This window comes from Phacochoerus africanus, chromosome 11 (assembly GCF_016906955.1).
Source record: "Phacochoerus africanus isolate WHEZ1 chromosome 11, ROS_Pafr_v1, whole genome shotgun sequence".
Classification (NCBI taxonomy): domain Eukaryota; kingdom Metazoa; phylum Chordata; class Mammalia; order Artiodactyla; family Suidae; genus Phacochoerus; species Phacochoerus africanus.
The window spans coordinates 126,278,269-126,300,239 of NC_062554.1; the positions used below are offsets into that span (position 1 = coordinate 126,278,269).

Here is a 21,971-nt window from a genome sequence, read left to right on the forward strand (position 1 = left end):
TCAGTCTTCAGCAGTAACTATCTGTCCACAAAGCTTGTGGCTGCAACTTCTTACAGCTGCTCCTTCGTCCTCCTCCAGCACAAACCAGTTCACTGACCCCTTATTCTCTCTCCCAGGCCATCAGATCTCTCCTTTTTCACTTTCTTCCAATCTAGCTCCTGTCATTTCAAAAACACTCCTTCTTCTTTAATGGCCATTGCTTTTCTGTTCCAAAGGCAAAACCTCATTCCCTAAAAGACATCCGTTATATCTACAGGTGGCCAAGTGCTGCGGAAGTCTCACAACGTAGCAGGTTGATTCCGCTGTAAATGGATAACGACTCCTAATATTCCCACTATGCTACTATGTTTCTTTGGTCAACTAAATCTCCCATTTCTCCAGTGACAGTTATAAATCTTAACTAGTCTTCTTTAAGTTCTGTCCCATTACCCAGTAAAAGGCTGCTGGCTACTTCAGCCAACAATCTGCTCTGAGCATGCCGTCTCACTGAACTGTTTCCCACACAGCCGTATATAAATGGAAGCCCTCTGCTTCCTCATACCAAGCTTGTAATCCACCTACATCTGGTACCCAGCCTGTCCTCATTCTCTACTTAATCAAAACTCCTTGGCCTTCTCAAGATCTCAATGCCATCAAATTTGTTTTTTTCAACTGCTTAAGGGTTTCCATTTATTTATTTTTTAATTTTATTTTTGTTTTTTTAGCTCCGTACCCATGGCATATGGAAGTTCCCAGGCTAGGAGTCAAATTGAAGCTGTTGCTGCTGGCCACAGCAAAGCCAGATCTGAGCCTTGTTGGTAACCTCTGCCACAGCTCACTGCAACGCTGTGAGTCCAAGGATCAAAGCTGCGTCCTCATGGATGTTAACCAGGTTTGTTACCGCTGAGCCTCAATGGGAACTCCCTCCACTTATTTTTAAGTATTTTCAAGTCTCCCTCAAAGCCAAACAAATCCAAGCACACCAAACCCTTAAAAGCAAAACAGAATGAACAATGGATCTCTGTTTGTATCAAATCCTTCTACAAATAACAACTTTTATCTCTCCCAGTTCCTTCAATGCCAAGAAAGTAGTCTGTATTCACTGCCATCATTTCCCCACATCCCTTCTCTAGTGACTCGTTGGTCTGAGCTGATCTGGTCCCCCCACTCCAGCTCTGTCAAAGTAGCTCTAACTGGTAACACATGATCTCTGCTTTGCTAAACGCAGTGGGAACATTTCATGTGTCAGCGTATTAGATAAACATTTTTGTAGTCCTCGGCAATACTGGCCTCTCCCTTCTAGAGACATTCTCTTTCCTTACCTGTTCTCTTATTTTTTTCCCCCACTTTTCCCAGAGAGCTCGTGCCTCTCCAGCTGGCCATTGAGTGTTTAGGATCAGGAAGGTTTTGGAACCGGCTCCATTTTCCCCTCACTTTATATTTTCTCCTTAGGAAAAATCATCCATACCCACATAAATGTGTTTCTAGTGTTTTCCCTCTCTCTGAGATATAGACCCCACACCAGTTTCTTGGATGTCCCAATGGCTCTCAAGAGTTAAACACCTGTTCTTTTTCCACTGCCTCAGATCTGGTCCCAAATCCTTGCTCTTTGTCCTCTCGTTGTTATCTTTGTGAATGATGTGTACAGAATTCTGTTTATACCAGCAAAAATCTGAGTCTTTTCCCTCCTGTGCAAACAAAGTCTTGGTTTTTAATTTTCTAAATAATTAATCCATCAATTGATTCTTCTCCATCTCTTTTGGTACCATCCTACTCTCTATTACTATTTATATTGTTAGGTTAAATTCATGCAAAAAAAGCTTCTCAGTGATTTTCCTGCATTTACTCTTGCTTTTATTTTCCAGGCCTCTCTCTGTCCTGACAGGCAGACAGAATGATCTCAGAATACATCTCTGAACATTTCCCCCTGATATCCCAACTCACCGCCTACCCCCACCTCATCAGAGTCTTCCCTGAGCCCTGTCTACCTGTCAGCTCTGTCTGGATCCACTCTCGGCCTTTGGTCCTGAGCTCTGCAGTAGCACCTCCCCATGTCTCACTCACAGAACCTCCCCATCCCCTCGTGGAGCTTTCACACATGCTGTTCTCCTTGCACAGGAAGTCCTTGCTCCTCATCTTGCCCTCACTGCCATGCTCCTGTGCTCCTTTAACCTAGTTTAAAATCTTTTTTTGGGGGGGTCTTTCCTTTTAGGGCTGCACCTGCGGCATATGGAGGTTCCCAGGCTAAGGGTCAAATTGGAGCTAGAGCTGCTGGCCTACACCACAGCCACAGCAATGCCAGATCCAAGCCATGCTGTTGATCTACACCACCGCTCATGGCAATGCCAGATCCTTAACCCACTGAGCAAGGCCAGGGATGGAACCCGCAACCTCATGGTTCCTAGTTGGATTCATTTCCACAGCGCCAAAATGGGAATTTGCCCTCGTTTAAAATCTTACATTCAAAATTTCACCTGGAATATCAGTTCCTCAGGGAATCCTGCCCCACTTCCAGACTTGGTCATATCTCCCTGCCTCTCTCCATCACAAAGTAGTTGAGATTTCAAACTCAAGGACTAAGTCTGCCTTATTTAGCTCATCACTAAATCCCCTAGTAAAATGCCTCTCGCATAGAATATGCTCATTTTTTGATGAATGAATGAACTACTGCATACAGATTAACAGAGTCCAAATTAGAGTTTGAAATGTAATACTTTGATTAGCTTCATTGTAGGGTGCCTGACTTGATTTGTAATTACATATGGTATAAGTATAATTGAGACACAGGTTGAAAAAACTCAAAGTTTGGTGTTCCAAATATATATTCTATTGTGATTCCTTTACAATTGCATACTAAATTGGATAATGTTTCATAAATCTCTAAATAGGTTTATGCAGTTGATCCTTGACCTTTTTTTTTTTAATTAAAAAAAATTTTTTTTTTAATATTTTTGGGGCTGCACCTGCAGCATATGGAGGTTCCTAGGCTAGGGGTCTACTGGCCTACGCCAGAGCAACGCAGGCTCCGAGTCTGTGACCTACACCACAGCTCACGGCAATGCCGGATCCTTAACCCACTGGGAGAGGCCAGGGATCGAACCCACAACCTCATGGTTCCTAGTCAGATTTGTTAACCACTGAGCCATGACGGAAACTCCGATCCTTGACTATTTTTTATTACATTTTCCTCTTCTTCTTCCTTTTTTTTTCTTTTTGCCTTTTCTGGGGCCGCTCTCATGGCATATGGAGGTTCCCAGGCTAGGGGTCCAATCGGAGCTGTAGCCGCCGGCCTACGCCAGAGCCACAGCAATGCAGGATCCGAGCTGTGTCTGCAACCTACACCACAGATCACGGCAACGCCGGATCCTTAACCCACTGAGCAAGGCCAGGGATGGAACCCACAACCTCATGGTTCCTAGTCGGATTTGTTAACCACTGTGCCATGACAGGAACTCCTACATTTCTTCCGATAATCTTTTTCATTAACCCTCCATTTCCTTTCTCTTCTACTATGTCATTCCTTGTCAGTCAGTATCTTAGTACTTATTTACAATTTATCTTTCTATCCCTCAATATAGCAAATTCTTGGCCACTTTGGATATCCCCGTTCTTTGAAAATAGTGTTACATAGAATTTCTAGCCTGTACATGGATCATAGGAATTGGAAGTTGTATTGCCATAGTTTAAATTTTTGTTGTCTGGTATTTTACCATGAGCTTCTCAGGTCAAGAGTCTTGTAGTTCTCATGGAGCCTCTGGTCCTCTGGTGGGGTGAGCCAGTGTCTGCAGTTGAGTGGACTTAGACAGCTGTTGAATAATTGAATGTGATATGAGGGTGGCTTCTTGTAAAAATGTAGATTTAATAATAAAGTATATCAAATATGATAAAATTTTATTTGATGTGACAAAAGATACTTTAAAACCCTAATCATCAGCTTCACGTACAAAGATTCAGAACCGCCAAGTAATGGAGGTTGATTTCTAGCTGAGAGAATGTTAGGGAGGGATTTACTGTATTCATTTTTTTTTTCTCTGCAAGAATACAGCCAGGGTGTGTTCTTGGAAATCTGACCAGAATGAAAATGCCTCCGTTCTCAATGAGACCTGGCACTGGCACTTGCTGATTGCCTGCCTCTCCGATCCTTTGTTCTGAAGGATCCTCCTCCTCGCTCCATTTGTCTTCAAGATAAAGGATGGTGATTCTAATTCCCACTCCATTGATTTCCTCCCCAGAGCTCTCCCCATCCAACCTCTGGAATTGAACTTGCTAGAGATACTCTATAGAATCATATACTATCTCAGTTCAAGAAAATAATCTTTCTTTTTTCCCTGGAGTGAAAGATGCTGACTCTTTCTCTGGAGATTTCCTCTGGACTGACTGCATCTTATGGGATTTATTTTTACATTGTCTTGGGATCCAAGAGGATGTTTAATTAAAACAACCAGCCAGGGAAGAAATCAGATATTTACTTTTTCCCTTCATTCAAAATCGGACACTGTTAGAGGCGTTGGAGATACCACGAAAGTGTTTTTATTTAAAAAGTTTCTGATGAATTATTCCTTTTTAAATCAATGGCAAAAAATTTCTTCAAGTTAAGGGTCGGGTATGAAAAAATGCTGGTCTACATCATGACGTAACACTTAACGTAAAGAATATATTTTATCTTCAGTTTGCTTAGAGAATATTTTATTGTTTCATAAATCATTCTAAGAAACTAAAATTCACAAACTTCACAAAATTTTAGTATAATGCTGAATTTTGTTTTGTGTGTAATTTTCAGACCCCTCTTAAGTTCCCCTTCTACCATTTTTAAACTCCCCCAAATCACCAATCTGAAGAGTGATAGGGATTGCTATCTTGTAAAATTAACCTGGGTTTTTTAAAGAAGAAACCTTTAAGCATATTCCTTTCACAGTTTAATCATTTTGAAAAGGAGGAAAATAAGAAAGTAAATGCAGTTGGAAGTAAATAATTTCCCATTAACTTTTCGCTAGACTCAGCTATTTTTCTTGTAGAGATATGGAATTAACTTGAGGAAAAGCAGTTTAAAATTTTCCAAGAAAAATGCAGGGGGAAAAAACCCCCCACTAAACTTAAGTCATTAAATTTGTAACATTAATTTCATTTTCCTTCATCCTCTTGCATCTGGAATACAGAGAAGTAACCTGAAAAGCATCTGAGCATTCTCCCTGGGGGAAAAAAAAGGGAAGACAAATGACAACAGTGGTATTCAAATCACACAGAACTGTGGGAATTAATATCTTTGTAAAAATGCAGAGTGCAAAGTCCTGCTTCAGGTCACATTCTTTATAAGTAACTATGAAGCTTGTTGATTTTTGGACAACTGTATTGGTAATGATATGCTTTCAAGCGTTTTATCCAAACATTAAAGACCAAAAATCATATTAGTCAAACATTTGAAATGTAAAAAAGGGAGATATTTCTACAGTCGTGGAACTACAGTGTTTTCACATATGATTGATCACCTGAACTAAAAAGCTTCATGCATAATTTAATTTTTCTTTGAGTAGTCTCTTAATAAAATAGACCTTAAAAGAACAAGAAAAGGATAAGTAAAAATATGCAAAACAGCATCTTCACATAGCAACAAGATAGAGTTGTGAAGATCAGGGTAAGGTCCAGCTGTTATCATTCTTTAACTGAAACAGAGGAATAATTAGACACCCTGTGGTTAAGGGAAAAAAAAAATGTCTTGCTGTGGATTATGAACAGTTGATGTTAGAAATTAACTGCCCACACAGAATGTGAAACACTGTGGCCAGTTAGTCAGAGCCTGTTCGAATAGAGGATGAGATGATGCTGATACTTGATGCCAATTCAGTATTCGTTTTATTTAAGTATTCCTAATGATGCTACTATGTAAAAACATCCTTTTTATTTCTAGGTTATAGAAGTCTTCTATATGAAATTAAAAAAAAAATGGTGTATATCCAAAAATTAAGAAAGTAAAGAGAAATTAACTGAAATAAGGGAAAGGATGATATGTTAGCATAGATGTAAGGTAGAGCTATAAAAGATGTGATTTTCATGTTTGGTATTGGACATGATTCAGCTGAAGGAAACCGTTTTTATTTCCATTTAAGTTTTCCTAATATGCATTTGACCTACAAATGCATATCTATCATATATGTCACTTCTGCAGGAGGAATGGCATGTATTTGATTTAGGGAAGAAAGTGAGGTAGAGTCCAATACACACAACTCATAATACGTGTAAAAGCTACAAGAATAGCAGAGTCAGTGTCTGGCCCAGAGTAAGGGCCTGATAAATGTTAGCTATTGTTATTACTGCTGCTACCTCTTGTACTCCAGAGTTCCTTTAACAGAGATGATCACCAAATAATTACACCATAAGTGAACAATTAAGGAACATGTGCCTTGCAAAAGATTTCATGATCAAAGTCATCCTTCCATTTCAAACCCAGATAAATAGTAGTGTTCCTTTTTACAAACAAGGAGACTCCAGCTTTGAGATATGAGGTAACACGTCTCACTCAGGTCACCAGACTGGCAAGTAGGAAAGTGAGTCTCAAAAGAGGAGGTATTTAATGTCAGAGCCAGCATCCGTTTTCACTTCGCTACTTTCCTTCTAAATATTGGTTTAAGTAACCTTATTATGCTAATCAAATTAACATTTATTTGTATAATTTCTCTTTGTATTTCACTTCAAAGTAGGAAAGTAGAGAATTAAAGACAGATGTAGGCCAAGGGCTTGTCTCATCCTCAGTGAAACGGATTTATTCCTTAAAGATTTTGACTTCCTCTTCTACCTCTGATCACTTTGAGTAATTGGCTCACCTAAAGTTACTGAGCAGCAAATGACAAAAGTTAATTGTAAATCAAAAATTACTCCCTTTGCTCAGCATGTGTTCTGGCTCCTTCATGTGGTGAGCTTATTTAAGCGTGACCCCGCAGTCACCTTGGAGATGCCCAAGAACAAGAGACATTTTAGGAGATTGAAAGGTCCTGTTTATTCTGTAGTTGTATGTGTAAGTGGTTTTGATTATTTTTCTTGTTAGAGTTGAAACTTCTTAGGGCCTGAACGAAACATCCAGTAACACTTTAGATTGCTGTGCGAGTTTTCGACTAGAGGAGTAAATTCTCTGAGGGATAAACAATCCTTTATGCCCAGGAAGTGAAGGATGTGGAAATGATGGGCTCCTTTCAGGCTGTCTATCCTGGTACCTTATCCAGCAGCAAATGGCTGGTTGATTTCTTAATGATCTTTTGTGTGTGCTTCAAAGTACAAAGAGTATATAGAAGGGTGTTCTGACTCTTGGACTGCTTTTTCAAAGCAGAATTCACAGACAGTTAGAATGGAGTGGTTGTGGACTATGACGGGACATTTCTTGATTTTCTTTTCAAAGTGTCCACGTGTGGGAAAGTTCTTAAAGGTAAAAACAGGAGTCATTGTGGAGTAAATACTCAGTTATATGTGACAAAATAATAATTAAGAAGAGGGATCCATTAACCTCTGAGGCCTGGATTTATTCCATTCATGCTATTTAGCCAACCACGGGATTGCTGTATTCCCCACAATAAATGCTCCAGCTGATTTTGTCGGTTTTTAGGTGATGGTAAAGATGGAGATCAGAATGTTTTTATCAGGAGAATGTTTCTTGATCTAAAGCCACGACTCCTAGGAAAACTATAAACCTCACTTTCAGCCAAGTGGATATAAAGGAAATTAAAAGTTTCTTTTCAGTCCAAATTGATCAGAAGCAATTCTCAAGAAGCTGTCTTTTCATCTTTTTTTTCCTTCTTAGGCCTTAAAAAAGTCTTAAGAAGAATTACGAAGTTTTGGTTTTGGTATTGACTTTGAGGGGGTTTTTTTGTTTGTTTTTGTTTTTTGCCTAGCGTTCACCCTGCATACTTCTATATGGCCCCTGATCATGAGAAGCTATTCGGTGGTATTTTTCTGATGATTGGTTGCTTCCATGTCATTTCCCTCTTGAAAGGTCCATGGTCCATTATAATCCATGTCAATTGTGAAGCTTTTGAAGTGTTTTAAAGTATGAAGGCACATCATTTTCTGATATATTAATCAAGAAGTCAAATGCCTTGTATGTAGAGTATTCTTTATGATTATTTAAATGGCAGTGAATGAAATCTTCTCTTAAAGCCCAACATGAAATAAGTCCAACAAATGGAAAGATCAGTTGCTAAAAGTTAGATGCTTACTACTGATGGGTAAGAACCTGAAAGCCTGGAAATGTTTGTAATTGTTTACCTTTCATGTTCCTGGAATCAAGGTCAGTAGGTCTTTGATGCCTTGATTTGGAGCCCACCTTCTTGAGACTAGTCAAGGGCAGCATGGGTGGACCACCTGGGATGTAGCCTCTTCTTTTCTTGATTATGTGTGTTTGGAGTTTGGTTTCTGAAATCCTCTGTCTCTCAGTACCTCCCTGCCATATTTTCTGCAAGTGATGAAGACCAAATGTCACTGGTGCATTAGGATTCTACAGTCATTCTGATTTATTTTATACTTGCTTGAAGCAACTTTGAATTAAATTCAGTGTCATTTAATGGTTTCCACATGTACGTTCTGTTTTTTTGGTTATGGAAATGCACAAATGTATTTTAAGAAGGAGAACTGAGGGTTGTAGACTTTTGTTCAGCTTGCAACTGAGTTTTACTCCTAAATCTTATAAATAGAGGGCAAATCACACAAATAAGACATTCAAAACAATGGGTGTTGCATGCAAAAGGAATGTAGTTTGACTCTGAAACTAGGCTTCATGGGTTGTAGTCGTGTTAGAACAAGAGTGAGTATTGTAATGCCAGTAGGCGTTTTTTGAACTCAGGATGAGCCTACCAAAAATATTTCATTTTTTGATTGTTTAGAGTTAGGCATAACTGGGAAATTGCTGGTATAAATATTAATCATCCATCATTGAAAATGGATGATGAGAATAGGAGAATTGAAACAGGTTGACTAGGTTGCTTTGAGATTAGCCTTCTTTCTCTGATCCTTTGTTCGATGAGCATTTTCCCACTAGGTGTTGGACAGGGATCTCATTTTTTTCCAACTCCTCTCCAAGTTTAAAGGTTCTGTTTATTCCGGTACCACTCCTGCACTCTCTTGTATTTAGAAAAGACTGCGTGATAATCTCTTCTCTTCCTCTCTTGACTTACAGGATTTCTGTTCATTCTTATTTAATCTTACTTTACAGGAATTTATTTTCTGATCATAATTTTCACTGTAACTCTTAGATTAGTTTTTGTCCCCTTTAATTCCAAGAGCAATGTTTCCCATGCTTCTGCTTTTTTTCAATCCACATTTTTTTTCTATCTGAAGTGTCTTTGGCAACTCAGTAAAGTGGTAGCCATCAGTAAAATGAGAAAGATAAAATGATGCATGTACCTACTGATACAGATGAGCTGTATTTTGGAGTTCAGATAAAAATGCAAAATTATCAAGGGCCCTTCATATATATATATATATATATATAAAATGTAATTCAATACATTATACAATTTATTTCCCTCACAGCTTTCACCTTCATGTATGTGTGTAGGTTGATGTGTTCTGGGGGTTACATGTACATTTCTGTGTTTGTTTTCTTTTATTAAGTATAAAATTTAACCTCATGTGGCCAGGAGGGAGTGAGGAGGGAGAGGAGAGGAGAGGGAGAGGGGAAGCTTGGGGGTGTTTTATATAGCACAAGAATACACATACACACACATAATATGCTCATATGTGTATTGCTTGGTTAAAGAGCAACTTTTGGCACTTATATTTTTAGAAGACTTAGCTCTGGAATTACATTACTTGAAATGAGATGGTCCAGGCTTGTGTGGCACTCAGACTGAATACAGTGTGTCTAGATTGTGTCAAAACTGCTCAGTCTCATTCACTCCTTTACCCACTGTTCATTCATTTATCCAACCATTCATCAAACAACAATGGAACACTTAGTTCCTCAACAATCAAAGATCTAGTGGGAGGAAGCTGATAAATTACAAAGACAATTCAGTGAACTCTCTAATAGAAGAATGAACCACATTCTGTGGGCATCCAGAAGAATAAGGATCTTTCTTCTGCTGCTTTTAAAGTGTCTCTGACAAGCTACTTGCAGTCATGGGAGTTGAAGGAAATAAAATACCTCACTAGAGTTTGCATGAACCCTCAGGCCAGGCAGAATTGAATTCAGATCCTCATCATTTCACTTAGTGGTTGTATGATCCTGGAAATAGGGTCAAGATTTAATGCTCTGTCAGTAACATGTGCTAAAAACGATACCTATCTCATCAACTGACGTAAAGTGTAAGTAGCTTAGTGTATGTGACAACAGTGCCTCAAGGCTTGGCACAAGTTAATACAAATAGAGTGTCTGGGAGTTCCCTTGTAGTGCAGCAGAAAGGAATCTGACTGGTATCCATGAGGATGTGGGTTTGATCCCTGGCCTCGCTCAGTGGGTCAAGGATCCAGGACTGCCATGAGCTGTAGCATAGATTGCAGATGCGGCTCGGATCCTGAGTCACTGTGGCTGTGGTGGAGGCTGGCAACTGTAATTGATTTGACCCCTAGCCTGGTAATTTTCATGTACCACAAGTGCGGCCCTAAAAAAAAAAAAAAAAAAAAAGAGGCAAAAAAACCAAGTAGAGTGTCTTAATACCAACAAATTAAATTAAATAGACTTTTCCTGGGTTCAATTTCATCCATTCTAAATTTCTCCATCATAGATGTTTTATAGAATATTTTACATTTTTTGTCCTATTTGATTTTCAGGTCAAAACAAAATGTCTTAAGATCTTTAAAGGACTACTTTTTTTTTTTTTTTAAGATTGAAACTTAAAACAGTTTATTTTTATCGTTTCAGTCACAATCTCTTTGCTCTAATTTTATAATCTGCATATGAGTTTGCCACAGATTTGCGAGGCTTATTTTGACAGTGGTTCTTTCTAGTTCTATTCTGACAAATTTATCTTTTAGTTAAAGTTAATGATCAGAAGGTCCGTTAATGATTTGGGAAATCCTATTAGAAAAACTCGAAAACCTGTGAGTTAAGTTGACAAGATACTGTATATGTAAATATATAAAAAGCTTATTTGTAAGCTTTGTGTGTGTAAATGATTTATAGATTTTTAGAGTAGATTGTAGCTTAATTCCTAAACCTCAGTTAATTAAAGCAACTTGAATGTAGTTCCTAATAGCTTTTTCTAGGAAGCAAAGTTCATGGAAGGCTTTTAAATCAAAGCAACAACCATACAAATAACAGTCTAGAATGAAGCCTGCATAGCTAAACCAAATGTATCATTCTAAAGCAGAGCTGTTCAACAACATACAGTGTGAGCCACATATGTAACTTTTAAAATGTCGAAATTAATTTAAATTATCTAGGTAACACATTTTCTCTAAAACATTATGTTTAACATGTCATCAGGATAAAAAATTAGTAGTCCTTCAGTTTTGAAATTAAATGAATTAAAATGAACCATTCAGTTCCTCACTTTCACTAGTCATATTTCAAGTACTCAATGGGCGTATGAGACTAGTATGTGGCTCCTATATTAGAGAGTATAAGTCTATAGTCTTCCTTTTATAGATCACTTTAATGGTTATTTATAAATTAAAATGCTTAGAAAATGGAACTTAAGTATCAGATAAGCAGCTTTATAAGGCTACAGTATTATATGTTAACTTCTTTTGGAAAAAAAGAAATTTAATTTTCTTTTCGGGAACCTCCATGCACGATGAGATAGGCAAACTTCCAAGGATTCTAGTGGTCTCTGGAGCCTACTCCTGGATGATGTTTAGGGATAAGCATCCTGAGATCCAATTAGAGTAAATTTGAATGCAAGCCAGGTGGCTCAAAGACTGGTCTTCACTCAGTAACTGGACAAGGTTTATCATTCCTGCGCTTATCTCTGGAGATTACTTAGCTGTTCTAATTTTTGGCCCATAGTCAGAAGTCTTCTCCTAGCCCCTTGACACTAGGTGACAAATAGTAAAAAACAATTAATCTCTCTGTTGACTTATTTACCACAGAGCTGTATTGTGTTCTTGGCCATTTAACAAATGCCTGTGGAATGGATAACATACTGTGCTTCATACTCAGATGCACAATGTCACCAAGTTGAGGAATTCGATGTGTTTAAGGTTCTGAAAATACAATAGGAATGTAATAAATTTTTGAGCAGTCCAGAATATTCACTACAGATATATAAAGTTGGCTGCAAGTAAAAATCATTCCTGTGTAACATACTAAGGTTTTGAAGATGCCCAGTTGCTGTTTTTCATCTTCCTAGCACATAAATCCTCATTCAAGGGCATTTGTTGTACAGGTTAATCCCTCCAAATAACTACTACGCCAATGAAAATATGTTATTAAATAATAAAGAAAATCAGAGTACACCTTAAGAGTGAGGAATCACGTCTGAATGGGAGAAAATAACTTTTTAAAGGGGGGAAGCCATATTATCTCAACCTTGGAATGAGAATAGTTCAATTTAACATATGTACTCAGTGATTATATCAGCGGATGTTATGAACTGGAAATTTAAGGACTCAGCTCAAAGTACCTGCCACCAAAGAGCTTATAGAAAAATGGGAGATTTTTTAAGACATACATACACCACTGAGGAATGTTTGATGGTGGAGATGGAGCAGCAGTAGAAAAATTACTTGAATGAAATAATGTCATTAAGGTGTGAAGTGTGGGACGTATTTAAAAGCAGGAAATTTTCTCAGCTTAAAGGAAGTGATTTAAAGGGAGCAACAGGAGATCGAAAGCTGGAGAGATAACTTGATTCAACACAGTAGTTAATGGAAGATTTTAAGTAGGAATGTGATATAGGTAGCTCTTTACTTCAGGAAATATAGTTTGGAGGTAGGAAGAGCAGATAATTCTTGTATTAAATTTAATGATAAGAAGAGTGAATTGTAGGACGTAAAGAGGAAGGGAGGGGACAGATTCATGATGGTTGTAGAAGGAAAATGGCTCAATCACTGATGAGGCCGATAGTACCATCAGCAAAAGTACGGAAGTTAAGGTTGGTGAAATATAATGAGTTCCATAGTAGATGCATTGTGGATACCTATAAAACATCTAGGAGTAGATGTCTTAACAAGCAGTTGTAAATGGAAAATTGGAATTTGGGAGATAAGTACAATCTCAGGATACATGTATACAAGTTTGTGAGAAGGATGTTTTCTGTTGAACTAAATGCCATGAAAATGCTCATAGATAATAGAGGATAGGCGATAATTACTGCAAAAATAGAAGGGACTGCTAACTCAGTAAAATTTCTGGGAGTCCATAGTTACTGTCTTCATGAAAGTGAAGATCAGGTTGCTATAGCATCCAGTCCCCTACCATTAAGAACGTGCCGTAATGTTTCATGGATGTTTCAATAGAAGTAATTTATAACATGTGCTCTGGTCCAAATCATTTGGAGGCTGTAAGTGTTGAGTGGGATCTGGTGCAAGGAAAGATTCTTCAGGTGGTCAGAGGTAAAGTGTAAACAATATTAATGCTTGGTTATTGTGACCCTGATTTTATATCTGTGATGCTCCAGACACCTGTCAGATTCAGAGACTGGTTGGAGTCTACAGAAAGCCCCAGCAGGAGACTCAAAGAGAACCTCCAGTGTTTAGAGATGAAAGCTTAGCCCTTTCATCTTTTTGAAAAACTCTTACTCATTGGGTTCAGGTATACTGTGGAACCGCAAGATTCCCCATGATCCACAGCTGCCCTGTTTTTTATTTGATTGTTTTTTCTAGACCATGAGCTCCTTAAGGACAAAACACTTTGTTTTATTCGTCTCTCTGCCTAATTCTCTATGCCTAATTTCTCAAGCAGATACTTGGGGTATGGGAGATAGACCAGTATGTTTACTTGCTGGTGGGAATGATCTAGTAAATAAGGAATATTTAATGGTGGGATAGAGAGAAGGGTACCCCAGGAGCCCTGTCCGTGATTAGGCACAGGTGAGAAGTTCGCCTTAGCCCTGAGTGTCAATGATTCCTTCATCTGTAGGTTATCAGGGCTGGAGTTTATGGGAGTTCTCTTCCAATGATTTCTCTCTTCTCAGTGCAGTAGAAGCAGAGTCATCAAATAAGAGTGAGAAGGGGTAAGAAAAGAGGGGACGCATGAAATAGTCATGTAAGAAAATGGGAGTCACTCAACATATGTGTGACTAAAAAGTATATACAAATTTCTACCATTTTTGCATGCTTGGGATGAATTTTTAAAATTCAGTACAGTTTTTTTCTGTTTCCACATCTCTTTCTACCTTGTCCAGCTCCCTGTAACCGAAGGGGTGAATCCAGTGACAAACTGGCAGAAGATAAAAGCAAAGAGAGGTTGCTCAGTTCTGGCACTAAGTTATCTCTTTTCTGCTAATGAAGTAATTGAATTTTTCTCCCTGTTCCTCACCAGGGTGGTGGCGATTGTCCAGAAATGAGTATTGGAGCTATAAAAATTGCCTTGGAAATTTCGCTTCCTGGTTCTTTCATCTATGTTTTCACTGATGCACGGTCTAAGGATTATCGGCTCACTCATGAGGTGCTGCAGCTCATCCAGCAGAAACAATCACAAGTGAGTAGGAGTCAAACCCTGACCCCCAGAGTCTCCATCTGAATACAGCTGTAAGGGATACAGCATGCAGGAGATTGCCTCCCCTTTTGGACTATAAAATGTGTGGCAAATATCCATAATTACCATTGATGAGCCATATAAGTGTACTTCATATGTGTGTGTCATTTAATGTAAGCGTACTTCATGGGTATGTGATATTTGTATACAGCACATGGATGCCTTGTTAAATATGGACAAGAAATTATTAGGGATTAATTAAGATGCTTGTTACCTTCTTATCCTCATAACTGATAAAAACATAGCCCTAGGAAAAAGGGCCTGTATTTCAAATATCATCTCTTATGTGGAATCTTGTCTGAGTTAGTTACTCATTTGTATCGGTGAGCTTTTGCTGCATAACAAGCTGTCCTAACTCTCAGTGATTTAAAACAGTAATCGTTTATTTCTCACATGTTTGCAGGGCTCAGTTGCCCTAGGCTCTGCTTGCTTACTTGTGTTTCTGGGCATAGTTCAGGTTTGGCTTATCTAGGCTGATCTCTGGGGTGACTGGGCTCTGACTCATAGGTTTCTCAGCCTCCCTCTGAGACCAGGAGGCTTGTTGAGGCATATTTTTCTCAAGACCAAGGCAGAAACGCTAGAGACCAAGTGGAAGCACACAAGGCCTTTTAAGTGTAGGCTTAGAACTCTCTTGTGCCACTGACCAAAACGCGTCATTTGTCCAAGGCTTGATTCAAAGATGACAAAATAAGGAAGTCCCCATTGTGGCTCAGCAGTAAGGATCCCTCAGGTCACGGGTTTGATCCCTGGCCTTGCTTAGTGGTTTAAAGTATCCAGCATTACTGTGAGCTGTGGTATAGGTCACAGACATGGCTTGGATCCCACACTGCTGTGGCTGTGGGCAGCAGCTGCAGCTCCAATTTGACCCCTAGCCTGGGAACTTCCATGTGCCATGGGCGAGGCCATAAAAAAAGCAAAAACAAATAAACAAAAGGAAACAAGCAAAAGAAGAAAATTATGACAAAATAAGCTTTACTTCTTTGGGAAGAGGTATTTCAAGATCATCAGCAAATTGCATGAACGTAGGGAGAAATATGTATATGATTTTATGTATATATCCCAATTGCCTGGTAGAATGCTAATACATAGTAAGTGCTCAATAAATATATATTGATTTCTAAAAATCCTTTAAAATGTCTTCTTTTTAAAAAAATCGTAGGTGGTATTTGTGCTCACTGGAGATTGTGATGACAGGAGCCATATTGGATATAGAGTCTATGAAGAAATTGCCTCTACAAGTTCTGGTCAAGTGTTCCATCTGGACAAAAAACAAGTTAATGAGGTCAGTTTAAAGTGGGTCTACTTTACTACCAGCATCCTTACCAACATCCGTTAGGTAAACCTAATTGTATCAGTTTTGATTGCAAAAACAGTTCAAACAGAAAGGTTCCCCTCCCCCCCCCGCCCAGGCCATGATAAATAAAGGCAGAGAAGCATAGATTTATCTGGTATTAATTTTGAGACTGCATTATGCTATATCGATAAATTCTTTAGATGTAAGCATACATTTATTTAAAATTCATTTAGTAGAACTTGAAAATTTTTGTAGTTCTTGTTGTTTAATTAACTCAGTTTGTATTTTTACTGTACAGCTTTTGGATAAATGTAACTTGATTTGACCTTTCCTGACTCATTTTACATTTGTTTACTAAAGCAGAATGTAAAAAAGTTATCGAGCCAACATCTAATGAAGTTTGATCACTCCGATTAAAAGTAAAAAACTATAAGTAAATCTATGCTTATCTGGCAAGTTTTATGATAGTAAAATCTATAACTTATACTAAGAAAATCTTGGTATTTTCTAAAAAAAAAAGCGTTGGAGATGTAGCTTATTGTCATGATTCTTTCTCTTTCGTTGCCTTGCCTCGTTCTTATTTGGTGATAACATTTTATTTATTTATTTATTTATTTGGATTTCACTTAAGTTTCTAGGAACATGCCAGAACAAAGATTAAGTATTATGTAGGCATCATTTGCATTTGGTTGATGTGGTCACTGTATCTGCAGAAGTTGTATTTTTTGTTTGTCATTAATTAATATATTTAAAATTTTTCTGAACATTTTTTCAAATATTAACTGAAGGATAACAAACATGCTTATAGTCTGTATATGTATATATATGTTCACATATATATACTTACATATATATCAATGATACATACACACATACATATGTATATATACACATACATACACATGTAGATGTATGTATGTGTTTTTTCCTCTTTGTGATTTATTATGTGGTAAATATTTAAGTTTCTTTTTCTTTTTTTTTTAAATTATTTATTATTATTTTTTTTCCCACTGTACAGCAAGGGGGTCAGGTTATCCTTACATGTATACATTACATTTACATTTTTTCCCCCAGCCTTTCTTCTGTTGCAACATGAGTATCTAGACAAAGTTCTCAATGCTATTCAGCAGGATCTCCTTGTAAATCTATTCTAAGTTGTGTCTGATAAGCCCATGTGAGCTAAAAATATGGGGTTTTTTTTGTAGCACAGGGTTTTAATTTTAATATATATAAAATACACACATATATATGTATAACCTAGAGGGTATTATGCTTAGCAAAATACGATATAGAAAGACAAATATTGTATATTTTCATTTATATGTGAAATCTAAAAAAATAAAACAAACGAACAGATGTAACAGAACAGAAACAGACTCACAGATACAGAGAACAAATAAGTGGTTACTGGGGGGCGGGGGCTTCCCTGTCGGCTCAGGGGAATAAGGATTCAGTTTGTGAATGCTGTGAGGGGGAAGTGGCAAAACAGGTAAAAGAGTTTAAAAGGTACAAACTCCTAAGTATAAAATAAATAAGTTTTAAGGATGAAATGTGTGACGTAGGGAATATAGTCAGTATAAAAGCTATATGTCATTAACAGACCCCCTTGTCTTAAATGAAATGATTCAGTAGTCATTTTATAACTGAAGTGTTGCTGTTACTTCATAGTGGCACCAATAGGACATTGCAAATTTCTAGAATAAACAGTTTAGTAGAAATATTTTTGTTAATATATGATATACGAACCTGGAAGTTTAGCATAATATGTATTTTTCTTATAAGAAACAAGAGGAAGCTATGGCTTGAGTCCATATTGGGTCCACTGTACTGATCCAGAAATGCCTGGACAGGTCTACCACCCACAGGGGGAACCCTTAGCAGTTGTCTGAGTGGATATCTGCTGGGGACTTTGGGAGCCTGGGAAGGAATAGTTGGAGAAGTGTGCAGGGCTCTCAGGAACTGGGTTTCTTATCTCATCACATACTCTGTGCTTGACCCTAACATTGGAAAGTCTACTGGTTGGAGTTGGTTTTAACTGGGAGTTTGTGTAAGACTCTGGAGTACAGTTGATATTATCAGCACAAAGTAGGGCATAAATGAGGAAAAGCCCCCTTCTCGTATCAGTGAGGGAATGACCCACTTAGGGGGCTGTGTGGCTTTAGAGAAGTGGCAGGGGTATCCAGGGCAGACAGATGGGACCTAGTGCCAGCAGATGATACGTGCCCAGTGGACAGGGTAGTTCCCAGCAGAAGATGCTAAAGAAGAGAAGAGGTAAGAAAAAACCAGGCCAAGGCGGAAACATAGGGCATTTGAAAGAACAAAGGCTTGCACCTGCTGTGAGTGGTCAGGCACAACCTCAGCATTCTCAAAATAAATGGGGTGACCTTGTAGGGAGAATTATAGGGCTTTAATAGGGGTTGGGTCCCAGAGCTAGAATATGGCATGGTCTGTCTTATATATGTAACTGTATTTATATTCATTTACTCAGAGGACATTGACTTAAAAATTTAGAATATTATTGTCTTAAATTGAGAATATAAGCCCTCCAGGGATATGGGCTTAATTATTAAATAAATGAGGTGTTGCATAATCTTTGTAGTCCTCATACTTAGAACAGTTACAAAACAATTTATAGGAGTACCAGTTTATAAAAATTTGGCATAAATTGCAGGAAATTTTTTAGATACAGAGAAATAACAGAAATTTAACCCACTGGTATGTTAATAGTGTTTTTCTTCCATATCATCAACTTATACTCTGATCTTTATATTTAGCTAGACTGAGTAGGATGAAAGAAAAGCATTGCTTAAATTGTCCACTTCTTATAAGCTGGACTTTGATACAAACAGAATTGGACCTTACTTCTTATGTCAACCATCGCAATTGCAACCCTCTTTCCAGTTGGTTCAGGAAAGTTCATCTCATCTCCTTTGTGCCTGAGACTGTAGGGGAGTTTAGTTAAGGGTGTCTTAGGAAAATTCTCTTCTTCTGGGTATTTTCTTGCATGGATATGAAAACCAGATCTGGTGCAGGCATCTTCATGCAAGTCTGAGGATGAAAAAAATACAAGAGTTGGGGGGTAAAGACCTAAGAAAATTCAGTCTTTAGATTAAGTCAACACCTTGACGCATCCTACCTCAAAGCTCCTGAGTTAGGGAAGTGATCTTTTGGCTTAAGCCTGTTAGAGTTGAGTATTGAGTGACCTAAAGATCAGTGCATCCTAACTGATGAGAATTCTGTATATCTCTGTGACGTGGTCTCTGAAAGTTCCAGTTTCCTAGTTGGTAAAATGGGGACAATAGAATTATACATTTCAGGAAGTTTTATAAGATTAAATGAGATAATGCATGTAAAATGTTCCACTCAAGGTCCAGGACAGGGTAAGTACTCAATAAATGTTCATTTGTATTAGTATAATCCTTACAATGTTATTATTTTGTTTGCAAAGTGGGGAAATTGTGCCACTCTTTTGTTAGAAACCAGATGGCTAGTTGTTGCTGGGAAATAAATTTGAGTGGAGAGTCCCGGGAAGAGGCTGGGGAGCTGGTTCTTTTTTGATGTGTATGAAAAAAGACACTCTGAGGGGGTTACTGGCCTTGTGTAAGCCAACATGTTCCTTAAAGAAAGCCACCAAGGTAAAAGATTTTAACAAAAGCAGAGTGACAGTTTAAAAATGGGTTTGCCAAACTTTGAACATATAATTTAGTCACTTCTCTTTTCTCATCATACCAAATTCTCCTACTGCATAAACATTATAAACTCTCAGGAAAATTGATGCTGTAATGATATATGCACATATAAAAACTGCAGTGAGGCCATGTGCACACTGACTCCTTTCACTTTACTCAAGAGCACTTTTTCACTTACTGTGTCTAAAAGAAACTATAAAGTCTTATGTTTTATCCTCTTAATCCAGTTCATTAATTTTCTTACCTACTGGGATATATTGTATCATTTCTCTCTTGAGATAACTCGAAGATTTTTTTTCTTTCTCCCTGTTTTTCCTTTTTTTTCCTCTTCTTTTTTAAGAAGGTCTAGGTATCTTTTATCTTTATTTAACATAAAAGAGAAACCAAAGCAAAGAAATTATTTGGCTGAACATCAAGGGCCTATAAATCATTGTGTGGTATTACGTTTTGGAAATACAAGTTAAGACACATCTCAAGGATGTACTTAACAATTCACCTTTGAAGATGGAAAATGAGCTAAACAGTCTGACTCATTTCTTTGTAAACCGGGTGATTGTCAGTGGATCTAAAATGCTTCCTTTGGTTTAAGAAAAGTCCAAATTTGAAATCTCAGAGTTATCCGCAGGTGTTCTATCCTTGTGTCAAAGAAAACAACACAAAGGATCCATTATTAAATAGATAATTCCCTTGTTCTGAGTTGCTCATTGTTTCTCTCCACCTCTCTCCAACTCATGCCTTTAAATATCTCTCCTTGCAATCTCCCCCAAAAAACCTCTCCGTGGACATCCCAGACCTATAGATTGGTTTTGGTCCCCAACTCTAAGTGATGCTGACTAGCTGGCTATGTTATATCAGAGGGAAGTGTTATTCAATAAAATGATAATTGTCAAGTAATTTATATTTTTTGAAGGTGCTAAATGATAACATTTTGAATTCCCGTAAGAATGTATCCTAATGACTACCCTATGATAGAACTTGCAGGGCTTTGGTATAGGATGTTTTCACCCCACTGTTCCTTTTTAACACTCAGTGCTTTCTTCCGGAGTGGTTCCCGTGCTGCTCCGGCACAGGCACGCTCCTCACAACCGTCATTCTCTATTAGAGGCGAAAGGCTCCAACAACTCTTTTTTTTCCTTTGGTGATTTCCCTGTGATTAAGTTTCATAAGATCAGAATTACTGAGTGCTTCTTATGGCCATTCAATAGGAAGTGATTTTTTTTTTTTTTTCCCACTGTACAGCAAGGGGGTCAGGTTATCCTTACATGTATACATTACATTTACATTTTTTCCCCCAGCCTTTCTTCTGTTGCAACATGAGTATCTAGACAAAGTTCTCAATGCTATTCAGCAGGATCTCCTTGTAAATCTATTCTAAGTTGTGTCTGATAAGCCCAAGCTCCCGATCCCTCCCACTCCCTCCCCCTCCCATCAGGCAGCCACAAGTCTCTTTTCCAAGTCCATGATTTTCTTTTCTAAGGAGATGTTCATTTGTGCTGGATATTAGATTCCAGTTATGAGTGATATCTTATGGTATTTGTCTTTGTCTTTCTGGCTCATTTCACTCAGTATGAGATTTTCTAGCTCCATCCATGTTGCTGCAAATGGCATTATGTCATTCTTTTTTATGGCTGAGTAGTATTCCATTGTGTATATATACCACCTCTTCCGAATCCAATCCTCTGTCGATGGACATTTGGGTTGTTTCCATGTCCTGGCTATTGTGAATAGTGCTGCAATGAACATGCGGGTGCACGTGTCTCTTTTAAGTAGAGTTTTGTCCAGATAGATGCCCAAGAGTGGGATTGCGGGGTCATATGGAAGTTCTATGTATAGATTTCTAAGGTATCTCCAAACTGTTCTCCATAGTGGCTGTACCAGTTTACATTCCCACCAACAGTGCAGGAGGGTTCCCTTTTCTCCACAGCCCCTCCAGCACTCGTTATTTGCGGACTTCTTAATGATGGCCATTCTGACTGGTGTGAGGTGATATCTCATGTTAGTTTTGATTTGCATTTCTCTTATAATCAGCGATGTTGAGCACTTTTTCATGTGTTTGTTGGCCATCTGTATATCTTCTTTGGAGAAATGTCTATTCAGGTCTTTTGCCCATTTTTCCATTGATTGATTGGCTTTTTTGCTGTTGGGTTGTATAAGTTGTTTATATATTCTAGAGATTAAGCCCTTGTCAGTTGCATCATTTGAAACTATTTTCTCCCATTCTGTCAGTTGTGTTTTTGTTTTCTTTTGGGTTTCCTTTGCTGTGCAAAAGCTTTTCAGTTTGATGAGGTCCCCTGGGTTTATTTTTGCTCTAATTTCTATTGCTTTGGGAGACTGACCTGAGAAAATATTCATGAGGTTGATGTCAGAGAGTGTTTTGCCTATGTTCTCT

General features: G+C 38.0%; 1 protein-coding gene across 2 annotated transcripts in view; it reads left to right on the forward strand.

The window, feature by feature from the left end:
• Nucleotides 1-21,971, forward strand: part of HMCN1 (hemicentin 1) — a 497,854-nt gene that overhangs the window by 116,902 nt on the left and 358,981 nt on the right. For both annotated transcript variants that reach the window (XM_047753862.1, XM_047753863.1), the window contains exons 3-4: nucleotides 14,384-14,542; nucleotides 15,759-15,881. In XM_047753862.1, the coding sequence (XP_047609818.1) occupies nucleotides 14,384-14,542; nucleotides 15,759-15,881 (282 nt within the window). The remainder of the gene's footprint in view (nucleotides 1-14,383; nucleotides 14,543-15,758; nucleotides 15,882-21,971) is intronic.